The sequence below is a fragment of the Sminthopsis crassicaudata genome, chromosome 2 (genome assembly GCF_048593235.1).
Source record: "Sminthopsis crassicaudata isolate SCR6 chromosome 2, ASM4859323v1, whole genome shotgun sequence".
NCBI classification, from domain to species: Eukaryota; Metazoa; Chordata; class Mammalia; order Dasyuromorphia; family Dasyuridae; genus Sminthopsis; species Sminthopsis crassicaudata.
Genome location: NC_133618.1, coordinates 358,973,785 through 358,989,138, shown reverse-complemented (window position 1 = coordinate 358,989,138; position 15,354 = coordinate 358,973,785). Strand labels below are relative to the sequence as shown.

General features: G+C 32.5%; 1 protein-coding gene across 1 annotated transcript in view; it reads left to right on the top strand.

The window, feature by feature from the left end:
* DDX46 (DEAD-box helicase 46) overlaps nucleotides 1–15,354 on the top strand; it is a 48,358-nt gene that overhangs the window by 3,240 nt on the left and 29,764 nt on the right. Inside the window, exons 3-7 of the mRNA XM_074284799.1 lie at nucleotides 2,258–2,446; nucleotides 7,622–7,762; nucleotides 8,965–9,061; nucleotides 9,814–9,979; nucleotides 12,319–12,470. Of these exons, the coding sequence (XP_074140900.1) occupies nucleotides 2,258–2,446; nucleotides 7,622–7,762; nucleotides 8,965–9,061; nucleotides 9,814–9,979; nucleotides 12,319–12,470 (745 nt within the window). The remainder of the gene's footprint in view (nucleotides 1–2,257; nucleotides 2,447–7,621; nucleotides 7,763–8,964; nucleotides 9,062–9,813; nucleotides 9,980–12,318; nucleotides 12,471–15,354) is intronic.

Sequence of the window (15,354 nt, the reverse complement as noted above, 5' to 3'; positions counted from 1 at the left end):
TTCTCAACATTCTCTTGACTTGCCCTTCTCAGCTTTTCAAAGTCATCCCATATAACAGATAATAAAGAAGAGGGGTAGAGGAGTTCATTAGAATTAACTAATATATGGAATGAATATGACAACTGTTCTGTACCCATAGTCCCCAACCTCTGCCAAAAATGTGGAAGAAATGCTTTTTTATATGTATTGAAAAACAAACTTTCTAAACACTTCTGAGGTCTTTTTTCCTTTATAATAGTTATTGTAGTGTAGATTTATATAGTACTTTGAAGTTTGTAGCCTTAAAATGACTGTATTTAGAAGTATTATCCTTATTTTATTATGAGATCTCAGAGAGAGTATTAATACTGTTTAGACAAAGTCTTAAATCTCTTTAAAAGTCTAAGTGTATGAATTTAATTGGGAGATATTGGGTCTGGTTATTAATTTGGTATCAGGCAGGATGATCTTCAATTGTAGTTGATGTTGAATCTATGTATTAGCCACATAGTAGAATTTATAGAGATCTTATGATCACATTTTAAAAAATATTAGTAAATTATTTGTCAAATTGCTAAGCTGTCTATAATAAAATGTACTTTTCCTTGAAAATTGACATTGTCTTCATCTCCTAATTCTTCTTTGTCTTGTGTATCCAGTCAGTTGCCATAATGTATCTTGTATATGAACCTTTCTCTTTTATATGAATCTTTACGTCTATTCATACAACCACTTCCTTAACTCCGGTACACATCACATTTTTTCTGGACGATTGCAGTGTCTTCCTAATTGGTATCCTTACCTCATTTTTCTCCCTGTTCCAATTCATCCTCCATACAACTGCCAAAGTGATTTTCTTTGAGTGTGGATTTGATCATGCTGTTTCCCATTGCCTTAAAAACCCTTCATAACCTGAGCCTCCAGCCTGTCTTTCTAGATTCATTATGCATTGGTTTCCATACTCTTTGGTCCAGCCAACCTTTTCTTTGTTCTTCTTTTCTAGCACTTTATCATTTGTCTTTGTGCCTTTTAGACCTTCATTCTTGGAATTCACTCCTCAGCTTCACTTCTTCTTTTTTTTTTAATTTTAATTTAATTATTTTTATTATTATAGCTTTTTGTTTACAAAATATATGCATGGGTAATTTTTCAGCATTGACAATTGCAAAACCTTCTGTTCAACTTTTCCCCTCCTTCCCCCCATCCATTCCCCCAGATGGCAGGTAGACCAATACATGTTAAATATGTTAAAGTATATGTTAAATACAAATATATATATATATATATATATATATAATATCCATATAGTTATTTTGCTGCACAAAAAAATCAGTTAAAAAAGGGAAAAATGAGAAAGCAAACAAAATGCAAATAAGCAACAAAAAAAGGTGAAAATAATATGTTGCGATCCATATTCAGTCCTCTTGGTCCTCTTTGTGGATGCAGATGACTCTATCACAAGTCTACTGGAATTGGCTCATCACCTCATCATTGAAAAGAGCCATGTTCATCACAGTTTATCATCATATAATCTTGTTTTGCTGTGTACAATGTTTTCTAGGTTCAATTCACTTTACTTAGCATCAATTCATGTAAGTCTCTCCAGTCCTTTCTAAAATCACCCTGCTGATCGTGTAACTTAGTCTTATAGCAAGTATGCCTTAGAGACAGATCTTGAATCCAAGGCCTACTATCTCTACAGAGCCATACTGCCTTTTACACTTTAGAGGACAGTAATAATTTTGATTTTTAAATTTTCTCACTTCACTGTCTTCTATTCCTGATTTGTAAAATAGGAATGCTATCTCACAGAAGCATTGAAGCAAAAGCACTTTGTAAATCTTAAAATATAGGATTAATGTGATTTTGTTTTCATAAAAATAATTTTTATTATTAAAAATAAATTTTTATTATATATTTTATTATAAACTTAAATCTAAAGAAGCCCCAAATTTGATATATGCAAACGAAAGCAGAAAAAAATTTGTAATCTACTTATAAAGTGACATGGTTTATTACCAATTGCTCTTAATTTTGTACTTTCAGAAACTGACCAGGTTGTATAAATTCTATTAGATTGCTTCCCTCCCAAAATGGTATTTTTCTCTATTGATTATGCATGTTTATATGATAAGCAATTCCTAACATGTTCATTCTCCTGTCTCTATTTCTTTTAAAATTCATATTCCCCTACCCCCCAAAGTAGTCTTCCTAATGATTTACTTAATATACTTTAATTTTAGTAAATGTAATCAATTTGCATTGTTAAAACTTGTAGGCACTACAGGAAGAGATCAGCATCTCGGGGCCGATCTGGAAGTCGATCTAGGAGTCGTTCTCCATCTGATAAAAGAACTAAACGTGGAGATGATAGACGCTCAAGAAGCAGAGACCGAGATAGAAGGCGAGAAAGATCTCGGAGTAGGGATAAAAGAAGATCTCGCTCTCGAGACAGAAAACGTCTGAGGTAAGTGATGATGTTTCAGATAAGATGTGATGAACTAAAATTTATCTGCTCCTTGGTGATAAAAATTGGACCAACTTCCTCTACCAAGGATACTTATAGAGCTGTCTAGAATAAGGAGAGGCTTAGTAACTTGTTCAGTGTTAAAATCTGAACCTATGTCTTGTGGGTTTAGGGCAGGGAGGTACCAGCTCAAAATCTTCCTATGTATTTCATTATTTGGAGATTCTTTAGGGTTAGTTTTAGGTAAGAAAACCTTAGAAATTTAAGTCTTATTGAGTTGATTGATGAGGTGGAACATCAATTTATTACTGTTATAATTGACTGTTCTCCCTAACCCTTCTTCTCTATTTCCTACATTTCCATCTTACTTATAGATAATGGAATATGCAACTTAAAGAAAGGGATTTATCACCAGGGAACTTTAGAACCTCTCCTCCCACAATACTGAGGACTTTATATACAATAATGCTAAATTTTTAATGAGTAATGGAGACAGAATCTTTGGAATATAAAGTAGGAAGAGTTTCCCTATTGGGAAGGACTCATAAAAAATAGGGAATTTGCAACTGGTCCTATAAGAAGTAAGATTTGGATGAATTTATGAAGTGGGAGGCAATAATTATTTGTGGAAAAATAGTGAAGAGAACTATGTTCTAAGAGAAGCTATCCAGCCCCTTACTAGCTATAAGTATTCTGTCCATTGTCAGAATTTCTCACAGTACTTTATTTCTATATATTCTAGCTTTTATCATTCTTAGCTATATACCTGGCTAATCTCTCTGTTGTAGTCTAATGTCCTTAGGTGCTTAAACTGTCTTTTTTAAGCTTTATATTCCCATTATGTGGTGTTTGAGTTTATATTTGGAAGGTATTTAATAGATGCTTTTTGATTGAATTCAGGCCTCATCCCCTTTCCATTTACTCATATGATGGGTATTCAATTCAGTTCAACAAACATTTACTCAGTGTATTGTAAATCTATATTGTAAGAACCTAACAGTGAAGGTCTTTCTCAGTAACTTGGTTTTATTTAGATTTAATTGATGTTCTTTTTCTTTGTTATTATAGAAGGGTCATCTTGAAGACAGTAAATGCTCTTGGATAGGCCCAGCGAATAAAATAAATATGACAATACTCCCTAAACTAATCTATTTATTTAGTGCTATACCAATCAGACTCCCAAGAAACTATTTTAATGACCTAAAAAAAAATGACAACAAAATTCATATGGAAGAACAAAAGGTCAAGAATTTTAAGGGAATTAATGAAAAAAAAATCAAATGAAGGTGGCCTAGCTGTACCTGATCTAAAACTATATTATAAAACCATTTGGTATTGGCTAAGAAATAAACTAGTTGATCAGTGGAATAGGTTAAGTTCACAGGACAAAATAGTGAACAACTATAACAATCTAGTATTTGACAAACCCCCAAATCCCAACTTTTGGGATAAGAATTCATTATTTGACAAAAACTGCTGGGAAAACTAGAAATTAGTATGGTAGAAATTAGGCATGGACCCACACTTAATACCACATACCAAGATAAGATCAAAATGGGTCCATGATTTAGGCATAAAGAATGAGATAATAAATAAATTAGTGTAGCATAGGATACTGTACCTCTCAGACTTATGGAGGAGGAAGGAATTTGTGACCAAAGGAGAATTAGAGATCATTATTGATCATAAAATAGAAAATTTTGATTACATCAAATTAAAAAGCTTTTGTACAAACAAAACTAATGCATACAAGATTAGAAAGGAAATAACAAACTGGGAAAATATTTTTACAGTTAAAGGTTCTGATAAAGGCCTCATTTCCAAAATATATAGAGAACTGACTCTAATTTATAAGAAATCAAGCCAATTGATTGATAAATTTATCCAATTGATAAATGGTCAAAGGATATGAAAAGACAATTTTCAGATGATGAAATTGAAACTATTTCCACTCATATGAAAGAGTGTTCCAAATCACTATTGATCAGAGAAATGCAAATTAAGACAAACTCTGAGATACCACTACACACCTGTCAAATTGGCTAAGATGACAGGAAAAAATAATGATGAATGTTGGAGGGGATGTGGGAAAACTGGGACACTGATACATTGTTGGTGGAGTTGTGAAAGAATCTGGCCATTCTGGAGAGCAATTTGGAACCATGCCCAAAAAGTTATCACACTGTGCATAACCTTTGATCCAGCAGTGCTACTACTGGGCTTATATCCCAAAGAAATACTAAAGAAGGGAAAAAGCGATCTGTATGTGCCAAAATGTTTGTGGCAGCCCTTTTTGTAATAACAAGAAACTGGAAAATGAATGGATGCCCTTCAATTGGAGAATGGTTGAGTAAATTACGGTATATGAATGTTATGGATTATTATTGTTCAGTAAGAAATGACCAGCAGGATGAATACAGAGAGGCTTGGAGAGACTTACATGAACTGGTGCTGAGTGAAATGAGCAGAACCAGGAGATCATTATACACTTCAACAACAATATGAGGATGTATTCTGATGGAAATGGATATTTTCAACAAAGAGAAGATCTAATCAGTTCCAATTGATCAGTGATGGACAGAATCAGAGAAGGAACACTGGGAAATAAGTGTAAACTGTTTGCATTTTTGTTTTTCTTCCCAGGTTATTTTTACCTTCTGAATCCAATTCTTCCTGTGCAACAAGAAATTCGTTTCTGCACACATATATTGTATCTAGGATATACTATAACATATTTAACATGTATGGGACTGCCTGCCATCTCGGGGAGGGGGTGAAGGGAAGGAGGGGAAAATTCGGAACAGAAGTAAGTGTAAGGGATAATGTTGTAAAAAATTACCCATGCATATGTACTATCAAAAAAAAGTTATAATTATAAAATTAAAAAAAAAAAAGGGGGTCATCTTGGAACATGGAAAATAGTTTGGTTTTGTTGTTCCAGTTTACTGGCTACTTCCTTGTCTTGAAAGGAGAGATTACTCTATACTTCATTTTCTAATTGGTATAGCATTCTGACCCAATTAGATATTAAAGTCTTATAGATAAGTTGTTGATATAATTAATAATAGCCAAGAGCTAACATAAATATAATGGTTACTATGTGCTGAGCACTCTACTGAGCACTTAAAATTCTATCTCATTTGATTTTCACAACAATTGGTAAATGCTACTATTATTCTGCTTCTATAAATAAAGAAGCCAAGGCAAGCAAGTTAAGTGCACTCTACCCTATGTTCTTATTTACTGTACTACCTACTAGCCCCCATGGTATCTGTCTTTATCAAAAATCATTCTTTTTCTTTTCTTTCACTTCATCAATTTTCTTTCTCAATAGTATTTAATTTTTTCAATTACATGTAAAGATAGTTTTCAACATTCGTTTTTTGTAAGAGTTTGAATTCTAAATTTTTTCTCCTTCTCTTCTTCCTTCCCCAAAAAAGCAAGCAATCTGATAAAGGTTATACATATATACTCATTTTAAGCATATTTCCATAGTAATCATGTTGTGAAAGAAAAATCTGAACAAAAGAGAAAACCACGAGAAAGAAAAAGCAAACAAACAAAAATAGTATGTTTTTATCTACATTCAGTCTCTATAATTCTTTCTCTGAATGTGGATGGCAGTTTCCATCCCAAGTCAATTAGAATTGTCTTGGATCACTATTGCTAAGAACTAAGTTAGGTCTCTCATAGTTCATCATCACATAATCTTGCTGTTACTGTGTTTGATGTTCTTCAGGTTCTGCTCACTGCACTTAGAATCAATTCAAAAGTCTTTCCATAAGTCTTTCCAGGCTTTTCTGAAATTAGCTTGCTCATCATTTCTTTTTTTCTTGGCTGAGGTAATTTGGGCTAAGTGACACACAGCCAGGAAGTGTCTGAGGCCAGATTTGAACTCAGGTCCTCCTTTCTTCAGGGCTAGTGCTCTATCTATTACATCAACCAGCTGCCCCTTTGTTAATCATATCTTATAGAACAATAATCCATTGCATTCATATATCTTATTCAGTCATTTAATAGGCATCCTCTCAATTTTCAATTCCTTGCCACCACAAAAAGAACTGCTGCAAACATTTTATCAAAGATCATTTTCATCAGATGCTTATAGATACGATGGCATTAATACTTGGTACTTTAACAGTCTTACTTTGCTGGAATAAAATCTGCTATCAATAACAGCTAATCATTCTATCAATGTGCTAAGCATATGCTTTTATATCTTTGCTCTGCAGAGCTGTTTATAGGCCTCTCAACATTTCCTTTCCCAAAAGGATCAATATAATTATCAATATATATATCAATATAAATATCAATAATTATCTGAAGCCAGTTCAATTTTCTAAGTCATATTGTTCCTTCTCTTCCTCTACTTTCAAAAAATCTATTACTTATCTTCTTTTGTCATTGACAATGTTTGTCATCGATTTGACATAGGATTGCTTCCTTGATTCACCTTACCATTAGCATTGGAATAAGCATAATAATAAGTATGAGCGATTTTTATAGATACTTCTTGACTGTTATTAGAAAAGGAGTGTGGTGGATTTTTTCTTGATTAGTTGGTTAAAATATGTAATAATGAGTTGGCTTTCTTCACTTGCTCCTTGTTTAGTTACTGTCATTCAAACTCATTTTTTACTCTTGATGCTCATTGATATTCATTAAAGGGAAGGGAAAAGGACTGGACCTGTGATTTCATTGATATAGGGATTTTCCAGATGAATAAGTTCCTTCAACTAATGGAGGTTTCTCTATAACCTAGTATTAAAAGATTTTGTTTAGAGTACTGAGAGATTAAGTAACATGCCCAAGGTCACACAGCTATGGTGTATCCATAACAGCATTTACTCAGTACACTTTTATTAATTACTTACTGTCTGCCAGCCCCTGTATTAAGGTCCAAGGATATAAAGGCAAAAAACTCCTAATCAGTCTTTGCTTTCAAGGAGCTTATGATCTGACACTGGAGCCTGCATGCAAACATGTCATATAGTAAGTATTTATTAAATGTCTACTTGATGCCAGACACTGTGCTGGAGAGCTGGACATAGACTGCTATTCTTGTTTCAAGGCCAGCTCTCTTCAATTTGCTGAAGCCTTTTCTTAATCATTTAAAAGAGTAATCATAGATTTCAAATGACATAATGCTAAATTGATTATTTTTCCCTTTCTCAGACGATCAAGAAGTAGAGAGAGAGAGAGAAGCAGAGAGCGGAGACGATCTCGAAGTCGAGACAGGAGACGATCAAGAAGCAGAAGCCGAGGAAGGAGATCACGTTCATCTAGTCCTGGCAAAAACAAGAAAGCAGAGAATAGGTAATAGTAGTATTTAACATCATTAGGAACAGGGTCATTTTTCTCATCCCTTTAAAAAAGTCTATCCCCTATTAATAACATTTGTTTGCTTTATATCAGAAAAATATTAATATTAAAAACACAAATAAGAACAAAAGAAACAAACACAGCAGAGAAGCACAATAAAAACAGAAAAGTGATTGAAAATAATCATATATGTAATCATATGCTTCTTTTTTATTTGCTAGTTATTAAAATAAACCATGCATATTTAAACAGTTATCTTGTGTATTATATAAGATAAATTTTGTTGCATTTATTTACATAATTGCATTTAGTGTGCATATTTTGTTTTTTTTAATACTTCCATCTTATGTCTTCCTATATTTCTTTGAATTCTTAATATTTGTTGTTAGCTAATTTTTTATTCATATACTCTGATTTTTCAGCTGTTTTCTTAATCATCGTGTATCTAGTTTTTGGCTTTTTGCTAAATAGTACTACTGAGAATATTTTTCTATAAGTACTTTTTCCTCCATGTCAGTAGAGTTTAAACCAAGTAGTGGAATTGAAGGATTACAGAGTGTGAATACTTTGATGACACTTACTGGATAGTTCCTTCCTGTTTTGCAAAGTGATTGAACCAATAACCAAAAACTGGCTTTGATTTAAAACACTTAACAAAAAGGAGATTTGCTTAGTATTAGCATGGAAGAATACTCAGGATATAAAGCATTATCATATGGCTGCAGTCTCCCTTATTTCTATATAGAAATATATTTAGTCAGTGTTTTGGAGTTAGATAAATGCGATTGCAGCAGTAGGATATTCATCAAATATGAGAGATACTGACTGTATTATGGGCCACTTATGTGGACATAAGTATGGACTCTAGTTGATATTACTTTTAAAATTACATTTTTATATCTTTTATTTTTATTTGTAAGGTTGGTTGATGTTAATTTCTTTATGATAGATTGTAAACTCTTTTAATTATATACATGATGTATATGAATTCATCACTTTTAATTCTTTTTGCCTACAGTATTAGTTTATTTGGTAGACAAGTAATAGACATTCATTTCTGAAAAGAAGATTACAGAAATTTTGGTTTTAATCTTTAAATTATTGGAAATTTGATATGTAAACATGTGAAAGCATTTTCATCATAATGGCTCCAAAAGCATACAGTTCATTTCAGATTAACATAACTTTTTCTTCAGGTCAAGGTCTAAAGAGAAAACAGATGGTATAGATGTTTCCAAAGACAAGAAAAAAGAAAAAGATGACAAGGAAGAGGAAAAGGAAAAAGATGTTAGTGTAAGTGTACTAACTTATAATCAAAAATGTTATTAAATGGCTTCCAGAATGACAAAATAAAATGGAATTTGTTTTTCACTCCTATACAGAGAAATTTAGAAATTTAGAATTAAAGCTTTTGATTGGGTGTCTTGAAGATCACAGCTATAGAGCTGGAAGGACCCTAATTAGGAGTAATTTAGTTCTAAGTCTGGGAGTAGTCTAAGTGACTTGTTTAGGACCATGAAGGTAGTAAATGGGATAGCTGGGTTTGAAATCTGGGTCTTTTCATTTCAGTTCAATGCTCTTTTATGTTTTGCAGAGTACTTTATTGGGTGACATACTTCTTTATTTCAGAAGTAGTCATTCTTACTGATGTAGGAAACTCTAGTACCAAGAGTTAGTTTTGTTGTTAGATAGAGTTCATGTATGGAAACTTCATTTTCATTCATATGGATAATTGTAGTTTACTCACAGCTTTGTGATGGGAAAATAGAGATTTTTGTAGAAGCAATTTGAGAAGAATTCATGCTTCATAGAGTATGATTCAAATCTGAATTTAGGTGAAACTGCTCTGGTAAATTTCTTTGAATTTAAAAGTCAGATGTCTTAGTGGAAAAGACTTTTTTTTTTTTTTAACTAATTATGGATATGCTCCTGATGTATACTCAGTTTGTTTGTAGATATCAATATGTGTCAGTATTTTTCTTATGTTGGGAACTCCTTTGGTATATGTCACATGAAGCATAATTATCAATTCTTTTCTATTTTAGAACTTTGACCAGAATAAGTTGGAAGAGGAAATGAGAAAACGGAAAGAGAGAGTGGAAAAATGGAGGGAAGAACAGCGTAAAAAAGCAATGGAAAATATAGGAGAGCTGAAAAAAGAAATAGAAGAGATGAAACAGGGGAAAAAATGGAGTCTTGAAGATGATGATGGTATAATCTTAATTTGTTGGCTTAACAGCTAGTTTGTGAATCAAATCAATAAAACATTGAGTCTGCTTTGTACTAAACACCATGCTAAGCATCTGACATATTAGGACAAAAATGAAAGTCCCTGTCTTTAAGTAGCTTATATTTTATTGAGGGAAATATATACAAAATAAGAATATTTTGGGGTGTGAAAGGGAATACTAGCAGCCAAAGGAAATCAGGAATCATGTAGAGGCTAGTGCTTGAGCGGAGTCTTGAAAGAAGTGAGAGATTCTAAGATTGCATTCTAAAGTGCAACCTTTGCAACGATATGGATAAGGAAAATAAGAATGTATTATGTGAGGAACAGCAGGAAGACCAGTGTGGCTCGATTGGTAGAGTGCATGAAGGGGAGCTGTGTAAATAAGATTGGATAGGCCCATATAATTGGAAAGGGCTTGCAGTAGAAAGACTAGTTAACATTGGCTGTTGCAGTAGTTCCATCTCAAAGTGATGATGTTCTGAGTTTGAATGCTGACCATCTTGGGACTAGGGGTGGGGAGTGGGAGGGTGAAGATTGGGGAAGAATGAATATAAGTGATATTGTGGAGAAAAAAGGAATAAGACTTGATAATTGATTGGACATGTAGGATGAAGGTTAGCAAGTGAATTGATGAATCAAGGATGACTTAAGTTTTACATCAATATGAATAGAAGAAAGGGTTAATGCTATTAACAGAAATATCATCAGGGTTCAAAGAAAAGTTGTGTTTGTATTGGACCCTGTCAGCACAATATGAGTAGGAATAGAGGAGGCTGATATTAGGTTGCAATTTGTCTAGGCAGGAATGATGACAGAACAAGGAGGCAAGGGATTTAAGAGTAGTCTTAAGTTTGAGAAGAAAAATAAAGCCAGAGTAGCACTGATTGATTTTGTGTTAAATCTATCTTTTAGATTATAAAATAAGTATAAAAACATAATAACTTCTGTTTTAAACATAATAGTTTTGAGATGCCTATGGAACATATAGTTCAGAATGTACAATAAGCATTTGATAATGCGGTCCTAGAGCTCAAAGGAGAGACAGACTGAATAGATGGATCTGGGAGTTGTTTACATAGAAATGATAATTAAGTCCATAACAGCTGATGATATCTAATTGCCTGAAACAAATAGGGAAAGTAAGACAGTGTAAAAAGGACCTGTGACAAAGCCTTGAGCTATATAACTGCCTTCAGAAGGCAAAGTGTGGGTGATGATCTAGCAAAGAAGATTAAGAAATTGTCAAATAGGGGAAGAGAATCAAAAGAGCAAAAATTGTAACAAAAATCCAGAGAAGCCACAGTATTTTGGAGAGAATGTGGTCAATAATTCACATATTGCAGAAATCAAGAAGAATAATTGATGAAAAGCCATCAGATTTAGTAGTTTAAGAGATTATCCGTAACTTTGGGGAATTTTAGGGTCATTGATATAGAACTAGAAAGGTCTTTAGAGGTATTGCCAATTGCTTCATTTTACAAATGAAGAAACTGGAACCCAAATCAAGACTATGTGACTTATTTAAGGTTACATAGGTCAAGGAGAATGGTCAAGTTTAAGGATAACTTGTGTCAAAAATTGCATGTGGAGTAATTTTCAGTGGTATTTACAATCTAGTTGCATGTAGGATAATTATCAGTGGTATATAATCCAGTTACTAGTGTTGGGGAAGCTGCTACTATAATTGCTTTGCCATCCAATTCTCTTTCCTTACACCTTTTGAACAATAATGATGATAATGACATAAATAGAATAATACACATTTACTAAACATCTCCTAAATGCTAAACACTATGCTAAGTAGTAAACACCTCTGATTTCATTCAGGTTCTTCTTAATCTTTTTCATTGTTTATGTGTATTTTTCCTATTAAGATTTTTTTGATGCTATCTCACATATCATGATTCCTTTTCAATTTTTATGACTTCTAGCTTGCTTTTAGCAGCTCTTCTTCCTATCCATCCATAACTACGGGTATTTCTGAAAGTTCAGTCTATGAACATTTTCTTCCTTGTCCATTCTCAAGGTTTCTTTGCCTTGTGCTATGAATTATCTTTCACTGTTACTTCTCTCATTTGCATACTATTGCCATATTTCTGATTGCTTAATGAATAACAATCATAATTGCTGACATTTTCAAAACTTTAAGGTACATAAAGTTGACATATTTGTTCCTCATTGAATCATTGTAAAGTATATAAAACTCAAATCTGTTATTCTTCCCTGTTTCCCACTAATTCCCTTGTCTCTTAATTTTGTCACCTTTGTCATGTCACTCAGGTCTGAATCAAATGTATCTATAAATTCTCTTGTGATTTAGATGATGAAGAAGAGCCTGCAGAAGGTGAAAAGGAAGGAAATGAAATTGAAGATGAAGAATTAGATCCATTAGATGCATATATGGAGGAAGTAAAAGAGGAGGTCAAGAAATTTAATATGAGAAGTGTTAAAGGTGGTGGTGGAAGTGAGAAGGTAAAGTCTATCATTTTCATTACTTATTGTTTGGTCATTTTAAATAATTTTTTTTTTATAGAGAGAGATTTCCAGAAAGATGGAAGACTGCAAAAAAAAATCTAATTTCTCTATACCTTCTTTAGAAACAACTAAAGGAAATAAAATATTCAAAAGAACTTATTTTAAAAATATAAATGCCCAAAGAAATTGGCAAACATACAAATTTTATGACAATTAAAAAATATTATGAATTTAAGAAAACTGGAGACACTGAAAAGAGAAGAAAAATATTTTTAGCCAACATGAACAAGAACACTAGTAATGAAATTAGAATTTCCTTGGAACATGACATGATGTATACTGTTAAGAAACTGAAGGAAGAGGGGCAGCTAAATGACACAGTGGATAGAGCACCAGCCCTGAAGTCAGTAAGACCTGAGTTCAAATTTGGTCTTAGACGCTTCCTGGCTGTGTGATTCTGGGCAAGTCACTTAATCTCAATTCCTCAGGGGAAAAAAAAAAAAAGAATTTGAAGGATGAAATGAAATTAAGCAAAAAATAAAAATGAAGGAGGAGCTGAATGCAACCAAAAAGGAAAAGTAAATGGCAAAACTGAAGCATTTTATAATTAATTCCATGGGAAATAGAAATAATTATTAGATTTCAAACAGTATTATTTGGTATTGTTTTGAAGAAGAAAGTTAATCAGTGGATTAAACTAGAAAAACAAAGTTCAAAAGTAATTGAATATATTAATCTAGTGTACAATAAAGCCAGCAACAAACTTCTTGGAGAAAAAGGTAGGTGAAGACTTCTTATATAATTAAGAAATACTAGTAAGATATCTGAATACTGACTAAAGCCTACCATTTTTCTTTTTCGTTTTTTTTTTTTTTTTTTTATGTTTTAGTCTCCTTGTGCAAAATGAATGATATAGAAAATTTTAGCTAATTGCATGTGACTAACCTATTTTGGATTGCTTGTCTCAGGAAGAATGAAAGGAAAGAGGAAGGATGAAAAAAATAATAATAATAAAAATGAAGGAAAATAGGTTTTGACCAGTGTCAAATATACCTCAGATTCCAAAAGGACATCTATCTGAAATATTAAAGTCCAATTTAGAAAGGGATATTTTTCACAAAATAAGGGAGGTTATGGGATAGGGATGGGAACTATCCTTTTACATGTATGGTAAGCTCCTGAGTAAGTTAATTTATCCAACCAAAGCAAGTTTGCATTTTCTCTGAAACTTTAGATTCTTTTTTTTTTTAAATTTTTTTATTCATTTTTCCAAATTATCCCCTCCCTCCCTCTACTTCCTCCCCCTGATAGCAGGTAATCCCATACATTTTACATGTGTTACAATATAACCTAGATACAATATATGTGTGTAAATACCATTTTCTTGTTGCACGTTAAGTATTAGATTCTGAAGGTATAAGTAACCTGAGTAGATAGACAATAGTGCTAACAATTTACATTCGCTTCCCAGTGTTCCTTCTCTGGGTATAGTTATTTCTGTCCATCATTGATCAACTGGAAGTGAGTTGGATCTTCTTTATGTTGAAGATTTCCACTTCCATCAGAATACATCCTCATACAGTATTGTTGTTGAAGTGTATAGTGATCTTCTGGTTCTGCTCATTTCACTCAGCAACAGTTGATTTAAGTCTCTCCAAGCCTCTCTGTATTCCTCCTGCTGGTCATTTCTTACAGAGCAATAATTCCATAACCTTCATATACCATAATTTACCCAACCATTCTCCAACTGATGGACATCCATTCATCTTCCAGCTTCTAGCCACTATAAAAAGGGCTGCCACAAACATTTTGGCACATACAGGTCCAGAACCTTGGGTTTGCACCATAAATGCCAGATTTATATTTTATGATGAGACAAAAACTTGATCACTGTTTGAGTAATTTTGGAAGGAAAAGTATATCAATACACTATGGATCAAGTTATGAATTGGTCCAATTATTCTGGGAGACATTTTAGAGACTACTAGAAAAGTCACGAACTATGAATCCTTGGCCCAATAATACCAATGAGGTCTAAAACAGAGGAGAAATTCATATATATTCAAAAATCACTTCTATTTTTTATATTAGTAATATTTTATGTGATAGTAAAAAACTAAACCAGGGAATTTGTTTCCTTTGAAACCCTTTGTATTTTATTTTAAGCATTGAAAAGCATTTTGAGAAGGAACAGATTTGAAGACTTCATAGACTTCTAAAGGGATCCACAACTCGGAAAGAAAACTTTATGTAAATAGAATCATGATTCATTTTTTTGCCTAAGAATGGCTAAATAAATAATGGCATAGTCATGTAATGAAATAGTATTAATGAATAATTACGAGAAATTTGGTGAGATACTTATGAAGGTCTTGAGACAGAACCAAGAGAACTTTTTTTTAGTGAACCCAGAAACATAAAGGAAAACAACATTTAAAGATATCATCACTATATATAGAGTAATATAATATATAGGGTTAGGGTTATATATAGAGTAATATAATAGAGTAACTAATTTTGATTTCAAATGACTAACTAAAATATATTTTGCTTTTCTTTCCTCAGAGATGTAGAACTAGAAAAGTATTGTCAGCTATGACAAATATATTGATTTTTGCTTAACTTTTACTATTTTGTTATGAGGAAAAATTGTTTGGGGAAGTGAGAGTAAGTCACTGGGGAATGAAAATTTTCTAGGCATTAAAAAAATACAAACTCTAGAAAAAATAATTTTCCTGGAGGACAAAATTATAAAGAGATCAGAAAAATCAGGTAATTTTGCATACTTTGAAAAAGAATTATAATAAATATAAGCAGAGGTTAATTGTATTGAAGGCAGAGCAAGGAGAGAAAGTTTAATATTTAGTCTCCCTGAAAACTG